This window comes from Idiotropiscis lumnitzeri, chromosome 1 (assembly GCF_059441095.1).
Source record: "Idiotropiscis lumnitzeri isolate Australia: NSW breed Sydney's pygmy pipehorse chromosome 1, RoL_Ilum_1.0, whole genome shotgun sequence".
In the NCBI taxonomy this organism is placed as follows: Eukaryota; Metazoa; Chordata; class Actinopteri; order Syngnathiformes; family Syngnathidae; genus Idiotropiscis; species Idiotropiscis lumnitzeri.
Window position 1 is genome coordinate 26344598 of NC_142391.1, and position 22543 is coordinate 26367140.

The 22543-nt window shown below is 42.9% G+C and overlaps 1 protein-coding gene across 2 annotated transcripts in view; it reads right to left on the reverse strand.

The window, feature by feature from the left end:
* Positions 1-623: 623 nt before the first annotated feature.
* Positions 624-22543, reverse strand: part of arb2a (ARB2 cotranscriptional regulator A) — a 137716-nt gene continuing 115796 nt past the window's right edge. For both annotated transcript variants that reach the window (XM_088292184.1, XM_088292174.1), the window contains one exon: positions 624-1460. In XM_088292184.1, the coding sequence (XP_088148310.1) occupies positions 1440-1460 (21 nt within the window). In that variant the 3' untranslated portion in view covers positions 624-1439. The remainder of the gene's footprint in view (positions 1461-22543) is intronic.

The following is a 22543-nucleotide window of genomic DNA, read 5'->3' on the forward strand; positions in this document are numbered from 1 at the left end:
CAAACATAAAATGCAGGAATTAAAAACTATCATCTTGATCATTTAGCGAAAAGTGGGAATCTCATCTGTTTTAGATGATCTTTTTCCTCCTCCAGGCTTTGCGACAATATCAAACGTGATTGATCACCAGTTTTTCAGTCTTTGCGGTGACGTGACATAATCGACAACCAATAGATGAGCTCTCGCAAAAATGTCAAATGTAGTTGCAGTCTTGTAAATAGTGACCCCGAAAAATTCAATTTCTGTAAAATCTCAGTCTGAGAAAATAGGATGGGATTAAAAACTAAAAAAAAAGTTTTTTTTCCAAAATCTTCTGTTTTCTGATGAACAGATACCTTCAGGTCATGAATTGATGGCCGAACATCCTCCCACAGGATTTCCTGGTGAACACCAGAATTCATGGTTCCATCATTCACGCAGCAAGTCGTCCAGGTCCTGAAGCAGAAAAGCAGCCCCAGACCATCACACCACCACCATGTTTGACTGCTGGTATAAGTTTTTTTTTTTTTCCAGAAATGCAGCGTTACATTTATGCAAGTCTTAACGAGACACACACATTAGAAAAAGTACAATATTGGGCTCATCTGTCCATCAAAGTCCTTTTTCACACAAGGCCAGGCAACTTTGAATATATTTGCTTCTTTAATAAATCAGTTAAACATAAAAATGCATTTCATGTTTAATTGGGTTATCTTTGTCTGATATTGACGTTGTTTAATGTGCTTAAACAAAGTGGGAAAACAACGCAAAGAGAGCAAATTTGGACACAAGTAAACACTATGTCTCAAAATTTCGCTTGGTAAATGAATTTGAAAAATTGTGCGTGTAAGAGTTCAACAATGAAATATATCAACACAACAAATGGGAAAGACACTTATAAGAAACAATTACAGCGAACTAAAAAAAACAAAACAAGGCAAGAACAAAAATTCTAACAACTTTGAATGCAAGTCGGTTGATGTGAGGTGGACCACAGGGCACTGTGTCCATCCCGTGTCAATTTAAGCTGGACAACCCTTGGCAAGGCCAAACGCTCCTACACATATTGATTTGACAGTTGAAAAAAAAAACATAATGTTATTGTGATGTACACAATGCTGAACCAAACACTTGTCTCTTACCAAAACAACAACAAATAGACTGATGTGGAAAGCCGGAAGGGAGAAAGAACAAGTTGGGAGCAGAACAAGGAGGTCAGGGAAGCTAGAAAAACATATCAAAACCTTAGCCTCTTCTATCTGTAACCCCTCCTTGTACACTCTCCACTCTCGCGCCAATGAAGTCGTCTGTGTTATTGTTTTACAAATCTTGGTGCTTGCTTTTGAGCGAGCTGCTGCGCGTGGTGACGGTGTTGGATATCTCCTCTGCCTCCTCGTCCCGTTTCGCCTCCACGACCTCGCCAAAGAACCTGAAGATGGAGTCAAAACTCATCCAGGAGGTCAACTCGTGCCGCTCTGTGCCTACACAGATGACACATGAAAACACAGACAAGCGCTTTAGCAGAAGAAAACTTTCCAAAAAAATCAAAGTCAAACTTGATGCAACTGCAGAAAGAAATCTTCATTGCAATCTCCACTATGATTTTCCAGCAATGGCATGACACGTCACCTTTTCGCATCAATCCATCCGCAGGGTACACTCTAGACTGGTAGTATGCCAATCACGGAAATTATGAATATTCACACTCACTGTGACACTGAATGAAAATATAAACTCACCACTTTTGTTTTTCTCATATTTGTAAAGAACTGAACTGAAAGACTTCCTACATGAGCCGCGCAAAAGGCCTATTTCCCTTAAAATTGGGTTTGCAAATCTGTCCAAATCTATGTTAGAGAGCACTTTTTCTTTGCTGAGATAATCCATCCATCTCACAGGTGGGGCCTATTAAGAAGCTGATTTGACAACATGATGATTGCACAGGTGTGCCTTAGAAAAAAATGGCACAGTAAAATGTGAGGTTTTCCTGTATTGGGGTTGGTGGAGGAGCCATGATCTGGTTTAAAATCCTTGATTGAACAAAATGCTTGATCGGAAATCAAAGAGAGTGAATCGTGAATCAAAAATCGAATCGAATTGGGCTCTTGTGTATCGAATCAAATCGATTTTGGAAATTGATACGGAGCCCTAATGGCCACCATCTTTCTCATGCACTGTCAAATGTTCATTGCACACGTGTACCTTGGGCAGCCTCCAATAAAAGGCCACACAAAAATGTGAGTTTTATCAAATTGGGTGCAGCCCAAAGCAAGGTAAAAGTGCTCACTAACAAATATTTCTGGAACAATATTTAAGAATAAAGAGCCTTTGTGTACACTGAAAAAGTCTCAGACCTTTGAGTTCAGCTCCTACAAATGGCTGAGAATAAAATACATTTTGATTTTTGCTCAGCATACTGAATGCATATTTTTCAATGCATCTCACATGGATGCTTTTAGAATGTGGGAAGCGTAAGCAGAAGTATTGACTGCACATACACCAATTAAGACAAAGTATTTATTCAGATCAAACTGTGACGTCAACTATGACATCATTAAAACGCACCGTTGTATCAGGAAATTTTCACCCATCATAATTTATTACTTCAAACCAAATATACCATAGCGTCTCCCAAGTTCCCAAATGAAATGGAAGTAATTGTAAACAAAGTAGAACGGGTAACCTGATCCACACCGAAACATGGCTTCTGCACTTTCTCTCTGCAAAGCTCAAATGAAATTAATCTTGTAGACTTTGTACAACTCTGAGATCAAACAACGATGAAAGCAGAAAACGCTCAGACTTTAAGATTCTCGACTTCCTCGGTGCACTTCTCAGGACTGAATCATGAGAGTCAGGACAGCCTATGACCCGCTGGACCAATGGGACCGCCTTAATATGTTATCCAAGCAGATAGCTGATAATCAACACCATTGCTTGGTTTTCTTTCCATTTCAGGCCATCCAAACAAAACCAGTGCGACGCACAAAGGATGCACTAAGCAAAACCAGTGGAGCGGTAGCGCTTCATTCTAAAAAGTCGATTGAGGGAAGCGGAGGTAGAAGAGGGGAGAGGCGGCCGGGGGGGTGTATCGGGTGGGCTGCTCGTCTACTCGTGCTGGGTTTCTCCGCGAGCTCGTCCAGGTTAGCCAGTTCCCAAGTTGGGGTCACAGTGCATTTTGAAATGTGGTCCTCTGTGGACTTCAGGTTTGACTTATGTTTCTTCTAAGATAGTGAGTGCTGCAACAGAGAACCTCAGCTCAGCGGTGGAGTGCCAGCCATGAGGACAGTTTGTGGCTGCAACCCAAAAAGTTTTGCACACTCGTTCAAAACCAAGAGCGCAAAGTCTGGGGCGGCATAGAACATATTCTTGTTTCATTTTTAACTTCCCCTTCAATGCTAACTAAATGCAAAATGCTATAGACAGACTAAAAAAAATGCTTTGGTTTTTTAAAACTTAAAAAAAAAAAAAGATAGTTGAACACAAACGGTGGAGCAACACAGAGACAGACAATATAACAATACGATTTCTCTCTGTGAGAATCAACTCATGCTTCTGTCATTTTGATGTACACGAGTGTGCTCATGGAACAAATTCAACTGATGTCGGCATCACTGTAAATTGAATCAATATTCCTTGTAGAAATCAATTGGAGTGGCATCAATCCATTTCGGTCACCTCCCAAAAATGTTTTTTTGTGATACGTTTTTAAGAAAGAAAAAGTAGCACTGTATTTACACGCATGAATGTAAACATGTAATTACCATAAAAGAGAATGTGAAGAAATAATAAATGCCTTTGATGGGCAAGGCTCAGACTCCACTATGTGGTTCGTCTTTTCCATGCTCCTTACGAGTGTTTTAATTTTGTATTTGTGTGTTTGGCGTGATCAAGAAACATGTGAGAGTGAATCGGTGACTGTCACTGTCCTTTATTTTATTTTTTACTTCATTGGAGAATTAGTATACCTGAAGCTCGCTCGTCATTAAAATTTTGATTCACACATTCACAACATCCATCCCCACAAAAAAATAAAAAGAAAAAAAGGAAAAAAGAAATCGACACAGAGATGACTTGGAACTCAAGTGATCCGGGACAAACGTACATTAAGTTAATAAGTTGACCACTGCAATATCCAAACAGTAAAACATAAGTTTTTTTTTTTTAATGGTCTCACACACACACATGCAATAACCTTCAGGCGAGAAATTGAAGCTGCTTTGCGACTACCTGTAACTGAACTTGAGAAGACTCCCTTTCTTCTGCCTTTTCATTTTTTTTTTTACCTCCCAGTGGGAGATTAAATTTTTCAGATATTTAGACTTTTGTGTTTGCAGACAAGAATGAGTGAACACATCCCTGGAAGTAATGCATTTTCTGTTTTGAATCTTTTTTATTTTTTTATCTTCCTCCTTAAGACTTTCTTTTTGTCGGTACCTGTATTTGTTTGCGACGATAAGAATATTGAAATAGGCTCTCGTAATTTTCTACGGAGAATTAAAGAAGGATAAGCTTGGTATCTAAAATCAGTTCCCGCAGTGAGTAGAAAAATGTCGGAAACTGCAACCTTGCTTTCCTGCTTTCTCCTTCCTCTCTTTGCCTCCTCGTCTCCACTGTGCACAGGAGATTGGCTATAAAAAGAGAGACTAGAAGGCCGCAGGGATACAATTAGGCAGCACCTTAAAGGCTCTCTCACCGTCGCCGGGCCTCTGATGACCACTGCGCTGACCCCATGTTTATTAGATTGACCTCTGCCTAGACGCATTAATAGAGATGTCGTGTGCGCACGTGTGCGTTTGTGTGTGTACACGACCTGAGAGCTTAGGCGTAAACTTTGGTGGTTTCTGCGCTGTTTGTTCCAAGGTGTGCGGAAGAGTTGGAGAGGGAGGCGGCGGTTTCTGGATCAAAGTCGGCACCTTGGGTCAAATTTAGCGGTCTGACAATCATGAGAGCAAATAAGACGACATTCTCGGTGAGGTTGCTCCCTGCGCGGGGGGCTCGCTATAACACGCCTCTGGAAAAGCCAAACACAACCTTCTCACTCTGCTTATCTATCATTTATATCCAATTTGAGGCAAAAATGTTCCTCTCGCACTACTTTTGACTTGTGTTTTGTCCTTTTTCTTACCCCCCCCCCCCTCGCCACAGCACAAGCGATCAATGCCGTAGCGCTCTACCGTTCACCCTGAACTGCCGGTGAACTCGCACGGAACGCCGTCAGGCTCTCTACCCCTTATCCCGTCGGTTGGGGGTCACCAGGGGGGCGTCGCTGTGCCAATATGCAGATGAGCACATGCCCCTCCGATGACTCTGGTCATAAGCCCCGCCCCTCTATAGGGTGTCGGCTTTGAATCGAGGGCAGACCCCCTAACAACATTCGGCCGCGTCAACCTGCTCTCAAACACTAAATAGGCCTTTAACAGCGCAAGCACACACTTCCGTTAATTGCAAAAGGGTGTCGCACCTAATGGATGTTGTCAGAGATGCGATGTGATCGCTGATTTACAGGCGGAACCCCAATGGCCAGCCTTCATGAGCCACTAAAGGATGAAAGGGTGGTGGTGGTGGTGGCGAATTACCTCAGCCATGGCACAAATCAAATTAATATCTTTAAAAGATGTGGGGATCGATGAGGTGTCATCCAGCGGGACGCTGCGAGTGGAAAGTGACCCCATAAACATGACAGGACAACGTTTTAGCAGCGGGATGAAAAATGTTTATCAAGAGATAAGTGGATTTATTTATGAGCAATTAAACTAAAACCCTGCAAAATAAAATCGGTCATTGAAATATTTAGGGTAGTTTGCACAGACGTTTTGGGAAAGACATAAAGCTCCTTGTGTCGTTTTTCACAAAAGTGGATTAGTCTATTCAAGTTCAAGATAAGTACAATGTCATGCAAATATATTGAACACGTATTACCAGTAATGTGACTGTGAGAACCAAAACACTGGCAACTGCCAATGGTTTAAATAATGGATCCGCTGTTCATTTCAAAGAAATATATCTTCTTCATTGAAAATCATTGAGATGTCATTCGCCATTCAGATTTTGTAATTATTAAAATGAGATAAAAATGATAACGATGGCAGCAACAATTGAGTGTTAAACACACCTCATTGTTGTGCAATTTGGAATACAGCCACACAAAATGTTTCAAAGTGTGAATTCAATGAATGCTGCCACTGGAGTTTTTAATTTTTTTCTTTTATATATATGTTGAATAAATGAGCGAATACATTACATGAGGGGTCTCATTTTTCAGGTGTTTGGTTGTTTTATTACTTGCAGCGGTAAACGTTCCAAAGGATCAGTAATATAGATCGTTTGTCACAGAGGATAAAGACGGTATGTCTGAAATGAGGAATGTTCACATTGTCATTAAACATAACAGATTTAAAAATATATATATATATTAACACTTCAGAATGTTAAAATGACACTTCAAAATTGTGCAATTAGAGCATTTGAACATCTTCCCGTTTTTTTCAAATATTTCAAAAATTACAATAATGACTTCAACACATTTACTACAGGTGTCTGGGAAACGCGGCTATCAGGATACCCGCTGTGTGTGTGTGTGTGTGTGTGAGTGGAGGCTGTATCACTTTTGCCACAGCCACACTGTGTATCTGATCCCTGATATTTAGCCTCGTCCTCTGTCACAGCCACTGAAGACCTCTCAGGGTAATTGACTGACTGTTTGATCTCCTGTCTACACTGCTATACAGCCATTTGCCACTTGCAAGCATTTTCTCATGCATGGCGTACACACACCCACACACACACACACACACACTGGCATGTACCCTCCTCTCCCTACAAACGCGCAGCGTTGTTATCGTTTGTGTGCAGCGGGGAAAGGGAACAAGAGAGGAGGAGAGCTGTTAAAAAGGAAACACAGAAACTCCTCCATCGCTATGGGCCATGCTTTCTTCCCTGCGCAGCAAACGCCGCATGCTGTTACAAATGGTAATCTGCTCTGATTGTCACCAATTTCAAAACAAACGCTAGGTGAGTGAAAAGCCAAAGTGACGCCCCGAGTGATACTCCGACAGAAAGCCTGAATCAAAGCGTGCCGGCTATAATTAGGTTCCATCTGGGCGACATTATTTAAAGTTGCAACAGTTAATTGCTTGTGTACAAATGGCCCATTTTATTTGAATCAAACTCTCTTTTTTTTTTTCTCTCGGTGATTCGTAATTACACTGATGCAAAGAGGGGCCATATCGCTGTAAAACACTTATTAAGAGGACTTTGGGAGATGGGGAATGTAAAGTGATGATCTTTTTCATGAGGTGAATTAGATTTCTTAAAACAATTAATAAACCGCCGTGACATGAGCGTTAAGCGTTTGATGGAGGCCAATTTCAACAAAGGAGTTGGCGAAAAATGTAATCACAGCGAGAGTAGAAATGACAAAAATGGAGCACGAAAAAGGGCCGATGATATTAAAACATGCAGAAGCAAACATTTTCTCATTTCCTTTTTGATCCGAATGGAGCACAAACAAAGTGTTTTCTTATCAATTTCCTAACGACGGTAACCTAAGCTTTTGTTTTATCTCGGTGTGGGGCCATTTCGGAGCGGGCCCTCGCTGGATGTAACCGTAGCCGGGCCTCTGTTTGTGGAAAACTATCTGTTGCATGGATCAGCGGTGGGGAATCGCTATCTGTATCCTGGTTGTCAGACGGTCGGATTTCCGCCGCTGACGCTCTCTGATATTAAACGATCTTACGTGATGTGTGTGTGCGTGCGCGGGGAAGGCGTGTATGTGTGCCTAGCGCCATTTTGCTTGTGATTTTTTGTTTTGTCTTGCACGCAGACACACAGAAAGGTCAAGAATGTCTTTTGGCCCCCCGTAAGGCTGTGGGGCCACGTTGCCACTGGAGATGAGGTCAAAATGGAGTCCGGGCAGGTGACAGCTGCTCAGTCGCACGGCCACAGAAACTCGAGGAAAACACGCAAACCTTGTCTTCACTTGCGAAAGCTAATTAAATCCAAATCCATCCCGCGACACAATTTCCACTCGGGGTCAACTGACATGCTCTTAATCAAGATTTGTTTACGCCTTACCTTGGTATGCATCTAATTTTTAATAAAAATCAACACAGCACTAAGGTTTAACACTTGGACAATAACAAGAAAGACATAAAATATTGAAAAAAAAAACAAGTCGACATGTATCAAAACAGAGCTTGTTTTTGCACCACGGCTCCTTCCTCTTGAATGCAAATCATTTTTAATGCTAGTCAGTTAAGTGGGATCTGCGTTTCCCCTTCGTACAGCTTTTAATTACTTGTCTTATTATTGTGTGCTGTTGTCGGACAAAAACAAGGCAGACCTCATTAAACGCCTAGAGATGAGGAACCTGAATCACTAGCTACAGGGGCCGTTGCGGGGACTCACTTGGAATAAAAAAAAACAAAAAAAAAATACACGAGAGACAAACATCGAGAGAAAGCAGAATGTCATTGAAATCACCAGCAGCTTTATATTCAATTTCCAGGCGAAACAAATAAAAATAAGTAGCCAAGTGAGAACATGAAATGGGGTCGAAAGTCCGCAAAATCCACAAGAAAAGTGCAGTAGACTACTTTCTTTGTCCTCCTGTCACCTAGCCTTCCCTCCTTCACACCGCCTACCCAGACACTGAGTGTTTTTTTTTTCCCTCAATATATTGACGATAATAAGTGGCCTTGGCTTTCAAAAAGGACCCCGGTTTTTATAGACTTGGAGCAGACTCGTTACAAGATAACCCCAAACCAAAGGACAGCGCGGCGCCATTCGATAGCGGTTTCAAAGTCTGCCCTCTTCTCGTCGGTGCAGAAATGAAAGGCCACACGTGCTGTGGCCTTGACAGCATCGTTCCGTGTTAATTGTTTTATTCTGCTCCATGCAGATGGGATGAGATCCTTCGAAGCAAAAAAAAAAAAAAAGGAAGAAGTGCTATTCGTAACATTTAATGGGTAGCACTTTGTTGCGACTTCATCCTTGAGAATAACAAAGTCATTTTAATAGCACAAATTGAAATGCGCTAGGCAGCACAGTGGTCGAGTGGTTGGCATATCTGCCTCACAGTTCTGAGGTCACAGCCAACGAGGAGCTTGAGAAGTCGTAGTGGTGATTTAAAACAACTAACAATCATCAACGGGTATAACTCCATCAAAAAGCGAGAGGACATAATGTGCAATGACAGCTGATTTGCATTCAACACATCCATCCATCCATCAATCATCTGTACCGCTTCTCCTCACTAGGGTCGCGGGGGGTGCTGGAGCCTCTCCCAGCTATCTTCGGGCAGTAGGCGGGGGACACCCTGAACTGGTTGCCAGCCAATTGCAGGGCACACAGAGACGAACAACCATCCGCGCTCACACTCATACCTAGGGGCAATTTAGAGTGTTCAATCGGCCTGCCATGCATGTTTTTGGAATGTGGGAGGAAACCCACGCAGGCACGGGGAGAACATGCAAACTCCACACAGGATGGCCGGAGCCGGGATCGAACCCACGCCCGATGCTGTCTCTCACTGCGAGGCCATCGTGCTAACCAGTCGGTCACCGTGCCGCCGCATTCAACACAGGCAAATAGAATTTCCAAAGCCGACTGGCTGAAAAGAGTGCAAATGGACGCAGGAAGTAGGAATGTTTACAACAACGACAAAAAAAAATAAATTATACAAGTTAGAACGTGCAGTGAGCAGATAAGAATTGGAGGATAAATGTGTGACAACTGGACAAAACAGGATTTACGTGCGCGCGACGTCAGGACCAAAAAGGTATTGGTGTCAGTTATATGATGGGGCGAGAGTACAGGAAGCGCAACGGAGACATTTTCAAAAACAGGAAGCAGGGGTATGTGACACATCGAAAATAGTCCAATATTAATACGTGCAACAAATTGATAAAACTGAACTTAAGAATGTATCATGCTCATGTGTGCAAGTATGAATGCGCGATGACAAAAAGAAAATATATTTCTATCTAGAAACATCTATTTCTAATCATCCAACACTAACCACTCACGCTGCGGTAAAAAAACTAATTAACGTGAGCGCTGTCAACATTGCACAGGCCTCCGTGCATGTCCAGGCCCCCTTTGTTCCATGTGCAGCGCAACTGGTCCAAAATGAAATTGCAAACACGCCTGACATCTTTTTCTTTTTGCCCTATTGAGGGGCAACGAAGAGCTTCTCTATGGCTAGGCACAGTGCGTCTTAAAAAGCAGCACAGCTGAAAAAAACATTTAGCGCAACTCATGCTCGTTATGGAGCCAGGGGGAAGATCACAAAACGCAAACCTTTCCAAAGAGTTGCTTGAGCATGTGCACACTCAAATATATATGGAAAAAAAAATCACATCAAACTCCACGCTGTCCGAAACACTTCACTCTACTCCACTCATTCCGTACCTCAGCTCCACTTCAACACAATGAGGTCCGAAACACACGCACGGCGCAGACTCTCCTTGGCACCTTAAGGACAATGCCAGGCGAAGAGAAACGCACACACTTGCACACAAATATGCACAATTTGAGACATGCACACTTCATCGAGTGACAAAAGAGGCGGTGGAGGGGGGGAGGGCTGCGAGAGACCCCCCCCCCCTCCTTTTGCACCTGTAAGAAAGACAGGCTTCATCCAGCATCAATGCTCACTGAATAGACGGCCTTGAGAGTGAGAACCCCCACCCCAGTGCACGCCGCCATGGTGATCACACACACCTTGCCTAGCGTCCTCCTTCAATAACCAGGTTGGGCAAGTTCAATACACAAATGCAAAAATCATTGTCCAATACAAGGTAATATTTCAGACGTGAAGGTATTAGACTCTGGGAATAGTTCATGGAAATATTTGAAAGCATTTTTTTTTCCCCATTAAAAAAACCCCCAAAAAACAACAACACAATAGCAATCTCCAACCTTGGGCCGTAAATGTGTCACTCTGCTTATGTACCGAATAAAAACATATCATGTTAGAATTTCTCCACAATATGCAAAATTGTGGCGACGGAAAGCTTGAAGAAGATTCAGGTCGTTGCACAAAAGCAGTCATGAGCAGCACTTCAATCTTTTATAACGCACATATGAATAGGAGTCGCCATGACACATCACTTGCGTCAGTGCTAAGAAATAAACTCACTTTACAGTGAGGCTGCTTACACATGAACAAAACGGGTGCACTCATGAACAAGTCGTCGTGTTCCAAGGAAGATTCACTCAAAGGATTTTTCAGTGACTGACGTTCAATTTCCTCATAAATATGACGGACAGCACCCAAGTCTTCTGGAAGAGGGGAAGCGTGACGAAGAAGAGGCAGAGCAAAGTCCCCAAGTCCAACTGAGCTCCAGTTATCAGGTGGCTGCTTCGCACTTCCTTTTTGTTTTGCAGATTTTGCCCAAATATTCCTAAAAACATTTAAAAAAAAAAGAAAAGATGATCGATCATGATGGTAAATTTCAATTTGCACAACAATGAGGGTTTAAACGTTTAATCTACCAGGATTGTCACTTTGGCTAAAATGCACCGAAACCCACGCAGGCACGGGGAGAACATGCAAACTCCACACAGGAAGGCCGGAGCCGGAATCGAATCCACGACTTCTGGACCATGAGGCCATGGTGCTAACCAGCCGCCGTCGCAGTTTTACAAGAGTAAACTTGAAATGGAACGGACATCCAAAGCACTTGAAGCAAGCATGCTTGGCCTTGCATTTGAAGAAGTGTGCAAGAAGGATGTTAAGGAATGCATTTATACGTGTCTCTGTGTTTAAAGCGTGTAATAGATGCAAAACTATCGTGATTCTGGCTCGTATCTCTTGCGATTAACGGAGGTTTCCTGTATTATCTTTGAAGGGTTACTTATAGTTGAACCTAATGCCAGTGAGTGCGTACTGTACACAGCTCTTGTCTGAGGCAAAATAAAGGGTGGGCACCAAGGTACGAGAAGTGGATATGACAACCAAACGTGTGATTTTCACACACTTTTAACGGCAACGCACATTTAACATTGGAATCGGCCCGGAGAGCACCACGTGAGCCTCAAGTGGCTTTTTGTCTCAAATGGGCACCCACACATACACTTGCTATTCACATTTCCAGCTACTCGTCACACGACCCTGTGATCCTACGCAATCCGAAGAGGGGAAGGTTGTGCGTACGTGCGACAGTGTGCGTTTTATTTTGTGCGTGGTTACGTGCAAAAAGAACGAAGGCCGGGAATTGGCGAGGTGCGCAAAAGAGAGGACAGCAGATGAAGTAGGGAGAAGAGGAGAGAGGTCAGGTGGGGGAGGAGCAGGGCAGGGGTGGAGATAGCAGGGAGTGGGTGTTGGGGGCGGGACAGGTCTGAAATAGATCACTTAAGGGAACAAAGTGTAATTAATGGGTCGCCGTAGATAAGAGGGCTCTGGCCCTATCGGGGGAATGTGCTAATGGAGTTGACACACACTCAACAAGATCAGTGGACGACTCCTATTTTTTTGGACGTGTGTGTGTGGGTGAGAGCGAGAGAGAGATTGTGGGTTGAATGCTTTAAGACAGTGGTTCTCAACCTTTTTTCAGTGATGTAGCCCCGGTGAAAGATTTTTGTCAGTCAGGTACCCCTGAACAAGCGCAAATTTTTGGGTTAAAAATAAGGAAAAACAAACTTGAAACATGCCATCAGTTTCTGATTTATTAATCTTTAGAACCTTGAAAAACTTCATTTGTGTTGGTCCACCCCAGAAATAATCAACAAAGTGTCCTGTTTGATCTTTTATCAGGTCTTCAACGAGAGTGAATGGCTTCTTGGCGTTAGCTACAAGAAAAGACACGAAATAGGAGGCTTCGGCATCATATCTTGAGATGATCTGGATTCAGAGTTTCTTCGTAACAAACGTAATGTCTATGTTTTGTCTTAAGATGACGCTGCAGATGTGCTGGCTTCATGCAAATGTTAGCAAGTTGCTCCCCACAAAAAAAAAAAATAAAGAAAAAAATAAAATATCAAAAAATAAAAACACAATGCCCCGGTTTTGTCGCAATTTATTGGGGTCAATCCAAATAAAATATAATCTTGAACAATAATAATAATAATAATAATAATTTTAAAAATAATGAAATTGAATAACTTACTGAAAATAAAATTTGTTTTACGACCTGATATTTTTTTGGAACATTGAATTATTTAAATAATTAATCTGAAGGCATTTTTTGGCACGTTTATTTTATTTAAAATCTCGCGTACCCCCCAGGAGTTCCTTCAAGTACCCCCAGTTTTGTCGCAACTTATTGGGGTCAATCCAAATAAAATATAATCTTGAACAATAATAATAATAATAATAATAATTTTAAAAATAATGAAAATGAATAACTTACTGAAAATAAAATTTGTTTTACGACCTGATATTTTTTTGGAACATTGAATTATTTAAATAATTAATCTGAAGGGATTTTTTGGCACGTTTATTTTATTTAAAATCTCGCGTACCCCCCTGGAGTTCCTTCAAGTACCCCCAGGGGTATGCGTAAGTGGGAGGAGAAGACCGCTTGCTTAACGGTGACGAAGATCTGCCCTCTTTGCCCTCGGAGAAAACCCGGAAGGAAACACACGCACACAAACAGACTTTTTGTTTTGTTCGCCTTCATTCATTCAACTAACACAAACATCAACGGGAGTCAGCTCCACCCCGTCCCACCGAAACTCACGTAGATGCCGGGAGTCAAATCAGAAGATGAGTGACGTTATTAGTGTTGGCGGGCCGGAGCGCCTTCGGTGGCGGGGATGTGCTTGTTTATGGAGTGATGGAGTGGGAGGAAGCCGCGTGCTGGACAGCCGGGTCAGACGCCGAGTGTTCCAAAGAGAAGCAAATTGACATAAAGCTCCCCTCCAACTTCCTGTCTGCGTGTGTCCCTGCGTCAGGGGAACCCGGATGGAGCCAAGAAGCCTGCCCAAGATATGTTTGTGAGTGTGTGTGTGTTTGGCGAGGGTAAATCTCTCGCGTTTGGACCCTGGCCCGGGAGGTTGAGGGAAGCTTTGCTGGCGCCCACGTGCCTCGGAACAGTGAGATGGCCTGTGATGGACAAGGCAAGACAAGGAGGATTTCCCTTGTTTGTCTCACAGAAGGAGCAGTCGTGTCATACACACACACACACTTGTACGCACACGGAGGGAGAAGTCTGCCTCCCGTGCTGTGCATGCGTGAGCCGTGAGGAGCGCGGTCAGACATCGGACCGGTTTTGTGTTTGTGTGCGTTTGCGTGCGTTCAGGGTCACAGCCCCCCGGGCCATGTTCTTCAGTCAGCTTTAGCCAGACAAACCAAGGCTACATTAACGCATTGCATGACTTAATAATGGCGACCCCAGAGACAAAAGCTCAGGTCTGTTTACGTGAGGCAGTTTTAAACCAAAAAGCATAACTTTGTCATTTTGTTGCATGAAAATACAAAAGAAGCTTGTCAACAATGTAAGAATCAAACAGTTTGTTTGGTAACCGTGTACAACACGGTGAGCGAGCATGTGTGGAGTATTTCTAATTAACTACTGACTGACTTAGCATGCATGTTACTAAAATGGATACTTTGGTCAAGGAACCTTTCAAACAGATCAAGCTTGTTGTAAGAGAAGAAACACAATTATAGCCGAACACAATCGTTGAGTGATTCGGGTAACTCGTTTAAAAAAAAAAATGGTCAAGACATTTTTTTTTCTGCCTCAAGTACATAAGAATAAACCTGACCTTACCAAATAACATACGGACATTAATGCGTTGATTTGGAAGTTGTTACTACTGCTGTCAGCAATACAACGTTGTTCTGAAATCAAGTTCAATCACTAAGGGCGCAAAAAAAAAAAACTACTTACTGTAAATCAATCTGACACTGTATTCTACGGCGCCTGTTGCCAGCGTTCAGCAGATAGCAATGTTAGCAGCTAGCAGCGCTAACAGCTAATGAGAGCCTTCGGATTACTTTTCAAAGGCATTTTTAATAGACGTAAATGACTCTGTCCACGTTGATGCTGACACAGTCACTGTTCCTACGGATCACTTTTTTAAACAACGTACACTGACGTACACTTGGTCACATAGACCCAAAACTATGGGCAGAGATTTGTTTAAATATGGAAATACCTCCAGTAAATGATAATTGATTTCCATACAAATATAATGACAAAAAAAATGCACGTTAAAAATAATAAAATTTGCTTAAAGAAACGAGGAAAGTGTCTAAAACTGTCACTTAAGTTTCAAGAAATGAAAATAGTATAACCCTATGCAGTTTAAATGTAATTAAAATTAGTTAGAAAGGTTTTTTTTTATTACATTTGTTTTTTTGTCATCTTTATCTCCAGCCAAGTTATTTTTATCATAATACTCAATTATTCAATATAATTTTCAGTAATCCAAAAATATTTGCTATCTGCAGCCTTACTCACAATTAAATGAGTCAAATGTTTCATCTTCATGCAGAGGAACCCGAAATTTTACGGCAGCCTTTTAGAGGAGCCTGCAAAAGTAAAGCTCACTTAAAACACAAGGGCGTAACCTCAACACTAGAGTGGAGTTGTACTGCGCTCGAGGTGCGTCTCAAATCCTGCATTGTGCTCTTGTGCATGTCATGATAAGTGTTGCGCGTGTGATGGAGCATCGGGGGGTTAAACGTTTGGGGACTCATCTCCAAAGTGTCAGGACAAGGGGAGAACAGCCTCAAAGACTCAGTGACGGACAGACGACTGCTCCCAGCATATCTCTACTTTGTCCTTGGACTGTCTGCCTCGCACTGGAGGAGGCGAGCGCGATGGGAGCCAGCAAGCGGGAACAAGTTGCAGACGAGGAAGACAGAGAAGGAAAAGAGAGAAAAGGCAGAGAGAAAAGAGGCGCCCCCTCAATGACATCGAAAGAGATAACTCGCGCTCTCTCTCCAGAGCCTCTTTTCTCTCGCTATCACTTTCCCAGGCAGTACTCCTACCACATAAGGCCTCGAGGGTGACTGTTTTAACTTAGCGTACGTGTGTCTCTATGAATGAATGACAGAGGTGTATGTGGGGATGCGGTGCCTGTGAAGGTGAAATGTGAATCTCTAATGAAAATGATCCAAATAGGCACTTACAGTAAGATAAGGCTGTGCCTATTCAGCTAGTCCGAAAACTTGTAAAACTAAATTAACACCAGTGTCACCTTAAAAAAATTAAATCATATAGAAACATAAGTATTTCATGTCAAAGCAACAGATGATTTGAACAACATACAAGTGGACTGCACTTGAACCTAACAAAACACCCGCCCCCCCCAAAAAAAAATAAAAAAATAATGTCACTTACGCAGGAGGGGTGACACAATTTTTTTAGGGATATCAATCTAAATGACATCACTATCCTCGAACTGAACGGGACGACCAAAATGTGAGGCTACCGAGTTGGGCTATGAAGCCAATGACGTGGTCAAAAATTTGGGTGCAACTAACTTTAGCGCTGGTGGACCCAAGAAAAAAAGTTACCGGTGCAAAAGATTAGTCCAAAGCCCGCTAACGTAAATCGAGGAGACACAACAACGCAGGCTTCTGTGCAGCAATAAATACATAAATAAATAAAATCAATAAAAATCCAGAATCGCATTGTGACTCTAAAAATTGAAATTGAATTAAGATCTCTGGTTTTCAAACTGACTGGAACCACATGGTTCAATTGAATTGGAAGAGATATAATGTCAGTCAGCAAATTGATTGATAAAGACGGCAAGTGGTTTGCAATGTAATTGTGTACGTATAATTATGGCATTTGAAATGTCGATCCACTATAACTGTGAAGGTTGAAAATGCAAAGTAACTGAATGCAGTATATCGGCAGTCATTTTGCTGTGAACGTGCACTCAGGCGACTGCTGGTGAAATGATCCACGGATCAAAACAGAAGCTACAGCTGGCCTGTCTCTTGATTGAAAGTGAACTTGTGGAAAACAAGCCATTTAGTCCACCAGAGGGTCAAAACAATGCAGAAAACGGCAGAACCAAACAGCAGTCAGAGGCAACGTTCTCCGTCGCCGCCACTGTCGTTGGAATCCTTCCCCTTTGTAGGCCCAGACAACTGTGGGGAAGAGTTAACCTTTTGATAAGCTGCTTCCAGCTGTTTACATTTTTCAGCAAAATGTGCGAGTCAGAAAAAGAATAATTATCTCCTTTTCGTCCATAGCGAGGAGAGGGTTTGCAGCCCTCGTCTGGTCGTCATAAGTAAACCTGACAATAAGAAAAGCTGATGAGAAGACACTAATGTAATAAACTTTAAAATATCAACTCAACTTCATCTATGGAGCACTATAACATATTTTTATCCAAAATACACGATTATTCGATTACAATTTTTAGTTGGTGATCTGAAAACCGAAATATTTGAGAGCTGCAGTCCGAACTGGTCCAACACAAAGACATATCAACAAACGGAATGCTGTCCAAACTGGTCGAACCCAGCCTCTTGGTGACCACATTCACCACGTGTGGTGACAGTCTGTACACACCGTGGCACAGAAACCTCAACAAAAATCGACAACGTGTACAATGATAAGACATTATTTGACAGCATCAGCTGAAAACAAATATACATGGACTGTCCTGACCCGGTCCTGACCCATGGCTCAATTATTGAGAATTTTAGCTGGTGTCGATAATGAGCGTACAACAGTTCCGTCCACATTTGGACAAGACCGGAATTCCAAAATTGAGGGAGGGAGGGTTTTGAGAAGGAGGGAGGTCACTCTCAAACGTTGACTATCGACTTGAGAGCAGAGAAACAGCGCTGAGAGGTCAGTAGCAAACAGAATAAAAATGATCAATAGTCTCACACTTGTCAGCAAGGATGAAGGGGACAGAGGAGTGCAAGTTAACTAGTAGGACGAGCTTGATCAAATCAGTCCTCCCCCAAGCGCCTCCAACTGGTCCAAAATGCTGCTGCTCGTCTTTTAACTGGAGCTCAAAAGACGGATCACATCACCCCAATCTTGGCCTCTCTTCACTGACTCCCAGTGCACTTTAGACTTTGCTTTAAGATACTTCTATTTGTCTTTAAATGGCCTCGCCCCAGTGTACCTCTCTGAGCTCCTCCACCTCTACGCACCTGCTCGCTGCCTCAGGTCTGAGGACCAAATGCTGCTGGAGGTGCCGAGGATTAAGCGCAGCCTCAGGGGGTGCCAGGTGCGAACAGACGTTGGGGAAAAGGCAGGGCACATCCTGCCAGTCAATCACAAGTTGTGATGGAAAAATATCCTTCCAATTTCTTTGTACTGCATGAGCCGGCATGTTCCACCAACTTCCTGCATGCGGTCGGATTTCCAAACTCAAGGTTTTGTGGAACAGGCCGAGAGATACTAACAAAAACCAGTGAACACCACCCACGGAGGTAATACGTTTGGTCATAACACATTCACATTTTTTACTCCTATTGAATAAACAATATGTTATACGCTTATGTTTAAAAGTGCTTATTGAATGACACTGTAAGCTCCCTGCCAGGCTTCCAGTTAGGGATCAATTCTTCTTGTCAAAGATGCCTTCTCCTTTGCTCGCGTTTCTGCCTTCCTTGCAGCAAGCAGCCTTCTCCTTACGTATTCTCTGCCACATACTCTCGCCTTCTTCCTCAGCTATCTGCAATCCATTCACACGGGCTGCATACTGTAGAGTTTGTGCTCGCACCAAATTCCCACTGAGTCTCCTGGGGAGGGAACTGCGTTTTTCTCTGCTTTGCTCATCTCTCCTTTTTCTCTTGTACATTTGCGCGCCGGCAAAAGCCGCCTCTTGCTGCATGCAGCAAGAGCGAGCGCTGCATCTCCAACTGTCTCACAAGGGAATCCACAGTATGATGTTACAATCCGCTCACATCCACAAGGATGCTCTTTGCAACTTTCTCTCTGACTGCTTTTTTTTTTTTTCTCTTTCCTACACACTCAAGCCAGCATGCCTTTATATTATGTTGTCTCTCTTGACGTTACCCTATCCTTTCATAAAATACTTTCTTAATCAGATTATCACGCTCTTCCCCCAATGAATGACACTTTTCACCTCATATGCTCCCTCGATCACTTTTTCCATCGTCATTCTTCCACAACACGCTCAACTTTCTCGTTTTCTTTTCCGGTTCTATATTGTGTTAAAATGAACTAAAGCCAAGTTTAAAAAAAAAATAAAATAAAATTGAGTGTTAATAATGACACAGGAATAAAATTGTAGAGTTTTGTGACCATTAAAAAAACTAAATAAATTTGTACAATACATTTATTATTTATTTATTATCATAAAAGTCAAGACGCAGTCAAAATTGTAAGCACTGCCACATTATATGGTGAAACTTTGAGAGTTGAACTACATTACCTTTTCAGTACTGCCATGATAAAAAAAAATCATTAATGGATAGGTATATATTTTTTCTTTCTTCAAATAATTCTCAAAATATCAGTTTCTACTAATTGACATTTCATTTTCCTCACAACATCCCATTTCAAACACAATTTGCTCACGTGTCCTAAACTGAGAGGCTTTGATTCATTTTAACAATTAACAGCAAACCGGTGACTAGAACTGAAATTTTTATCAGGAAGAAAAAATCTCGCTTTAAAACTAATGAGTTATTAAGACATGAAATCAACTTTCAAAGACTGTTTTAATGTGGATGCAGCGATTCTGTTGATAGAAATGCAGAGCAATGCCTTAAAAAAAGATACGATGTGTGGCATTCCCTTGACCTGCCGTCTGTGGACAAGGTCTCCAGTTAATTATGTTTCCAAGTCCCTGGCTTTCAAATTTCCAGCTATCCTTGGAGATTAACATGGAAGCCTCTAAATCCAGCACACAATTTCCATTTCATTCATCAAGATTTCCTTTCTGTTTTCAAAAAGCGGCATATCAGCGGCGTGATATGTGGGATGGGAGACAGTGCACATATGTTTGCGTGTGCAAATGAACGGCCATGCTTCATTCTTTCGTTGCCTGTCCTGTAGCGACAGATAAAGAGTGAGAGAAAGATGACATGCTCTTTTCTGTGTACATCCTGGTCACTGTGTTAGCGGAGTGGTCCCCAACCACCGGACAGCGGCCCAGTACCGGTCCAAAAACCGGCCCTCGGACCGGTTTGCGGCAAAAAAATTGCAGTACATCTGGTTATTTATCATTCGAGGCTGAAAAATATTGTAACATCTTCCAAAGATAGGACGCCAGAGGTTAGTTTAGTTCTCTCCCTTTTATTATTGCAACAAAGCTACTGCGGGCGGTAGCCGACGCCAACAACAGAGGAACAATCGTTTTTAGTCAAGAGTCACACGGGACATCCTCTTTCCCTCTCTGTCCGCTCCCTTCTCTCACTTGCACAGCCCTCGCATCCCGAGAGTCTCGTGATGCATTGAGAAAACACACACATAACCCAATTGGTCACAATATTTTATTTTGAAAAGTGACCGGCGTCTCTCCGTTACATCGGACTCTTGATTCATGTCAAGATGATCGCATTCCGCTAATATTAAACCCGCAAGCTCTCAAAATTTGTAAAAAACAAAACAAAAACAAACAGATCAGGTACGAAGCCCGTTCGCCACAATATGCGGCAAGCCTTTTCATACAAAAAGTCCGAACCTGATGCCCGAGTGATCAAGACTAGTCGCAAGGCGAAGGACAAGATGACAAGGTATCGCCATAAAAGCAGACCCCGGAACACAATCCCACAGAGCAAATGACAGACATACGTAGACTGACAAGCACCGAGATGAGACGATTGGTCGGGCATATTTGTTTGGGTGGAACCTGAACCTGTCTGCGCCCTGGAGCCACGTCCAAACAGGTGTTACGATACATGCACGTCCACACATCACGCAAGAACAACTGGATACATGAGCTGGCCTCTACAGCACTGTCAGAATCACAGGTGCCGTCACACACTGTCGGAGAAACGTGACCTTCGCGTTGGGGGGGCACACACCTGTGCCGTGGAAGACCCCCCCTGTGTGTGGAGGACCCTCATGAAAACACACCGTGACAAAGGTGTGGGCCTTTCATTGCCACTTGAACGGTCGCCCTGCAAATGAGGGTAATAAAAATATCTCGAAAATCCACAGAAGCAAAAGGACAGGAGGGCTTGAATACAATACAATACTAAATTTATTTATAGAGCGCATTTCATAGCAGCGAGAGCTTTCCATATGGTGTAATATAAATTTGCGGGCAATTAGAACACAAACCGAAACAAGTAAACCCAAAATAGATACCAGAAGAACAGCAAAACAGTGGCAGTCTCATGTTGAGTCGAAAGCCAAAGAATAAAAATGTGTCTCCAAACGAGTGGATCTATGTCCTGCTGAGCAAAAAAGACGCTTTCACCTTGAGACCGCTTTTGTCCTGTCTAGAGGAAAACAAAATATGCATTTCGCCCAATTTCTTGAATTTCTAATGCTAACTAGCAGCATGGTTGACTTGCTTGTTCCAGGCTGGCGGCTAAAGCTTTGGTAAGGTGAGCTATGCCCCTGTGTCTTTGTAAGGAGTTCGAGTGAGCAGATTTCCACTTTACGCCGCGATGAACAATCATCAAACCACTTGTGTGTTCTTGAGTTCTCTGCTCAGTTGCTGGCTTCAAGTGTGTGGAGGATTTAAGGGATCAAGGTATGGCCAGAATTTCAGACAATGTATAAATGGACAATACAATGCAATGCAATGACCGCCTCTTTGTTAACAGACAGCAACACATTCACATGAGAATTGAGAAGATAAAAGCGCAATACTGCACGGAAGTAGCAACAGTTTTTTCCTATGAAGTACACGGCGATGAATTTAACATACTCTCGTATATCTCATGAGAACTGGCCTCGCAATGATGCTGGTGATCAAAGTGAAACAAATACCTCAGGACCTGTCGTGACAGTGATGTGCATATCGGCGACTAGCCAAGCTCTGCAAACTCCCAAAATATTGGCTGACGACATTGAAATGTGAGTACGACCACATTTGATTGGGAAGTGTCTACCTCTTTTCTTTTTTTTTTTTACTATGACACACAGACGAGCGCACGCACAAAGCTTGAAGACCCCGCACTGAACTTGTGTCTATCGAAGGATGGGAAACAAATGGACAGAAACCAAGGGGGCATGTATCTCACACAGACAAAATAAGACATAAAACATCGCTGCCGTAAAATCATGATACTACAAACGCAGGCAGGGCGGTTCGTTTAGACAGGATTGTCGGAGGGGAAAGGAGAATGTCGGGCTTTGGGCATGTGGGTCCCGTCCTGCCCTCGACCTGAGAATGCCGGCCCACCCTGCCCCGCAGCTGGCTAAATAAAGAGCCCCAGGGTGGGCTGGACAGGGCGGCAGGAGAAACAGACACAGAGTCGGCATTACCCAGTTAATCTCATTAGGGAGGCAGCCCTGCCAAGCTACCAGGGGTCAGCCAGAGTACCACGTCACTCAATGCACCTTTGGCACTCCCTGGAAGCCACAGGCAGGTTTGGGCTGAGACTTATGGTCCACTACAGTGAATGGTGGTGAAAGGTTGAAAGTAAAGGTTGGTGTCAGGAAGTAAAGCTACTGCAGGCTGGGAGATTCATTCAGTTATACTGAAG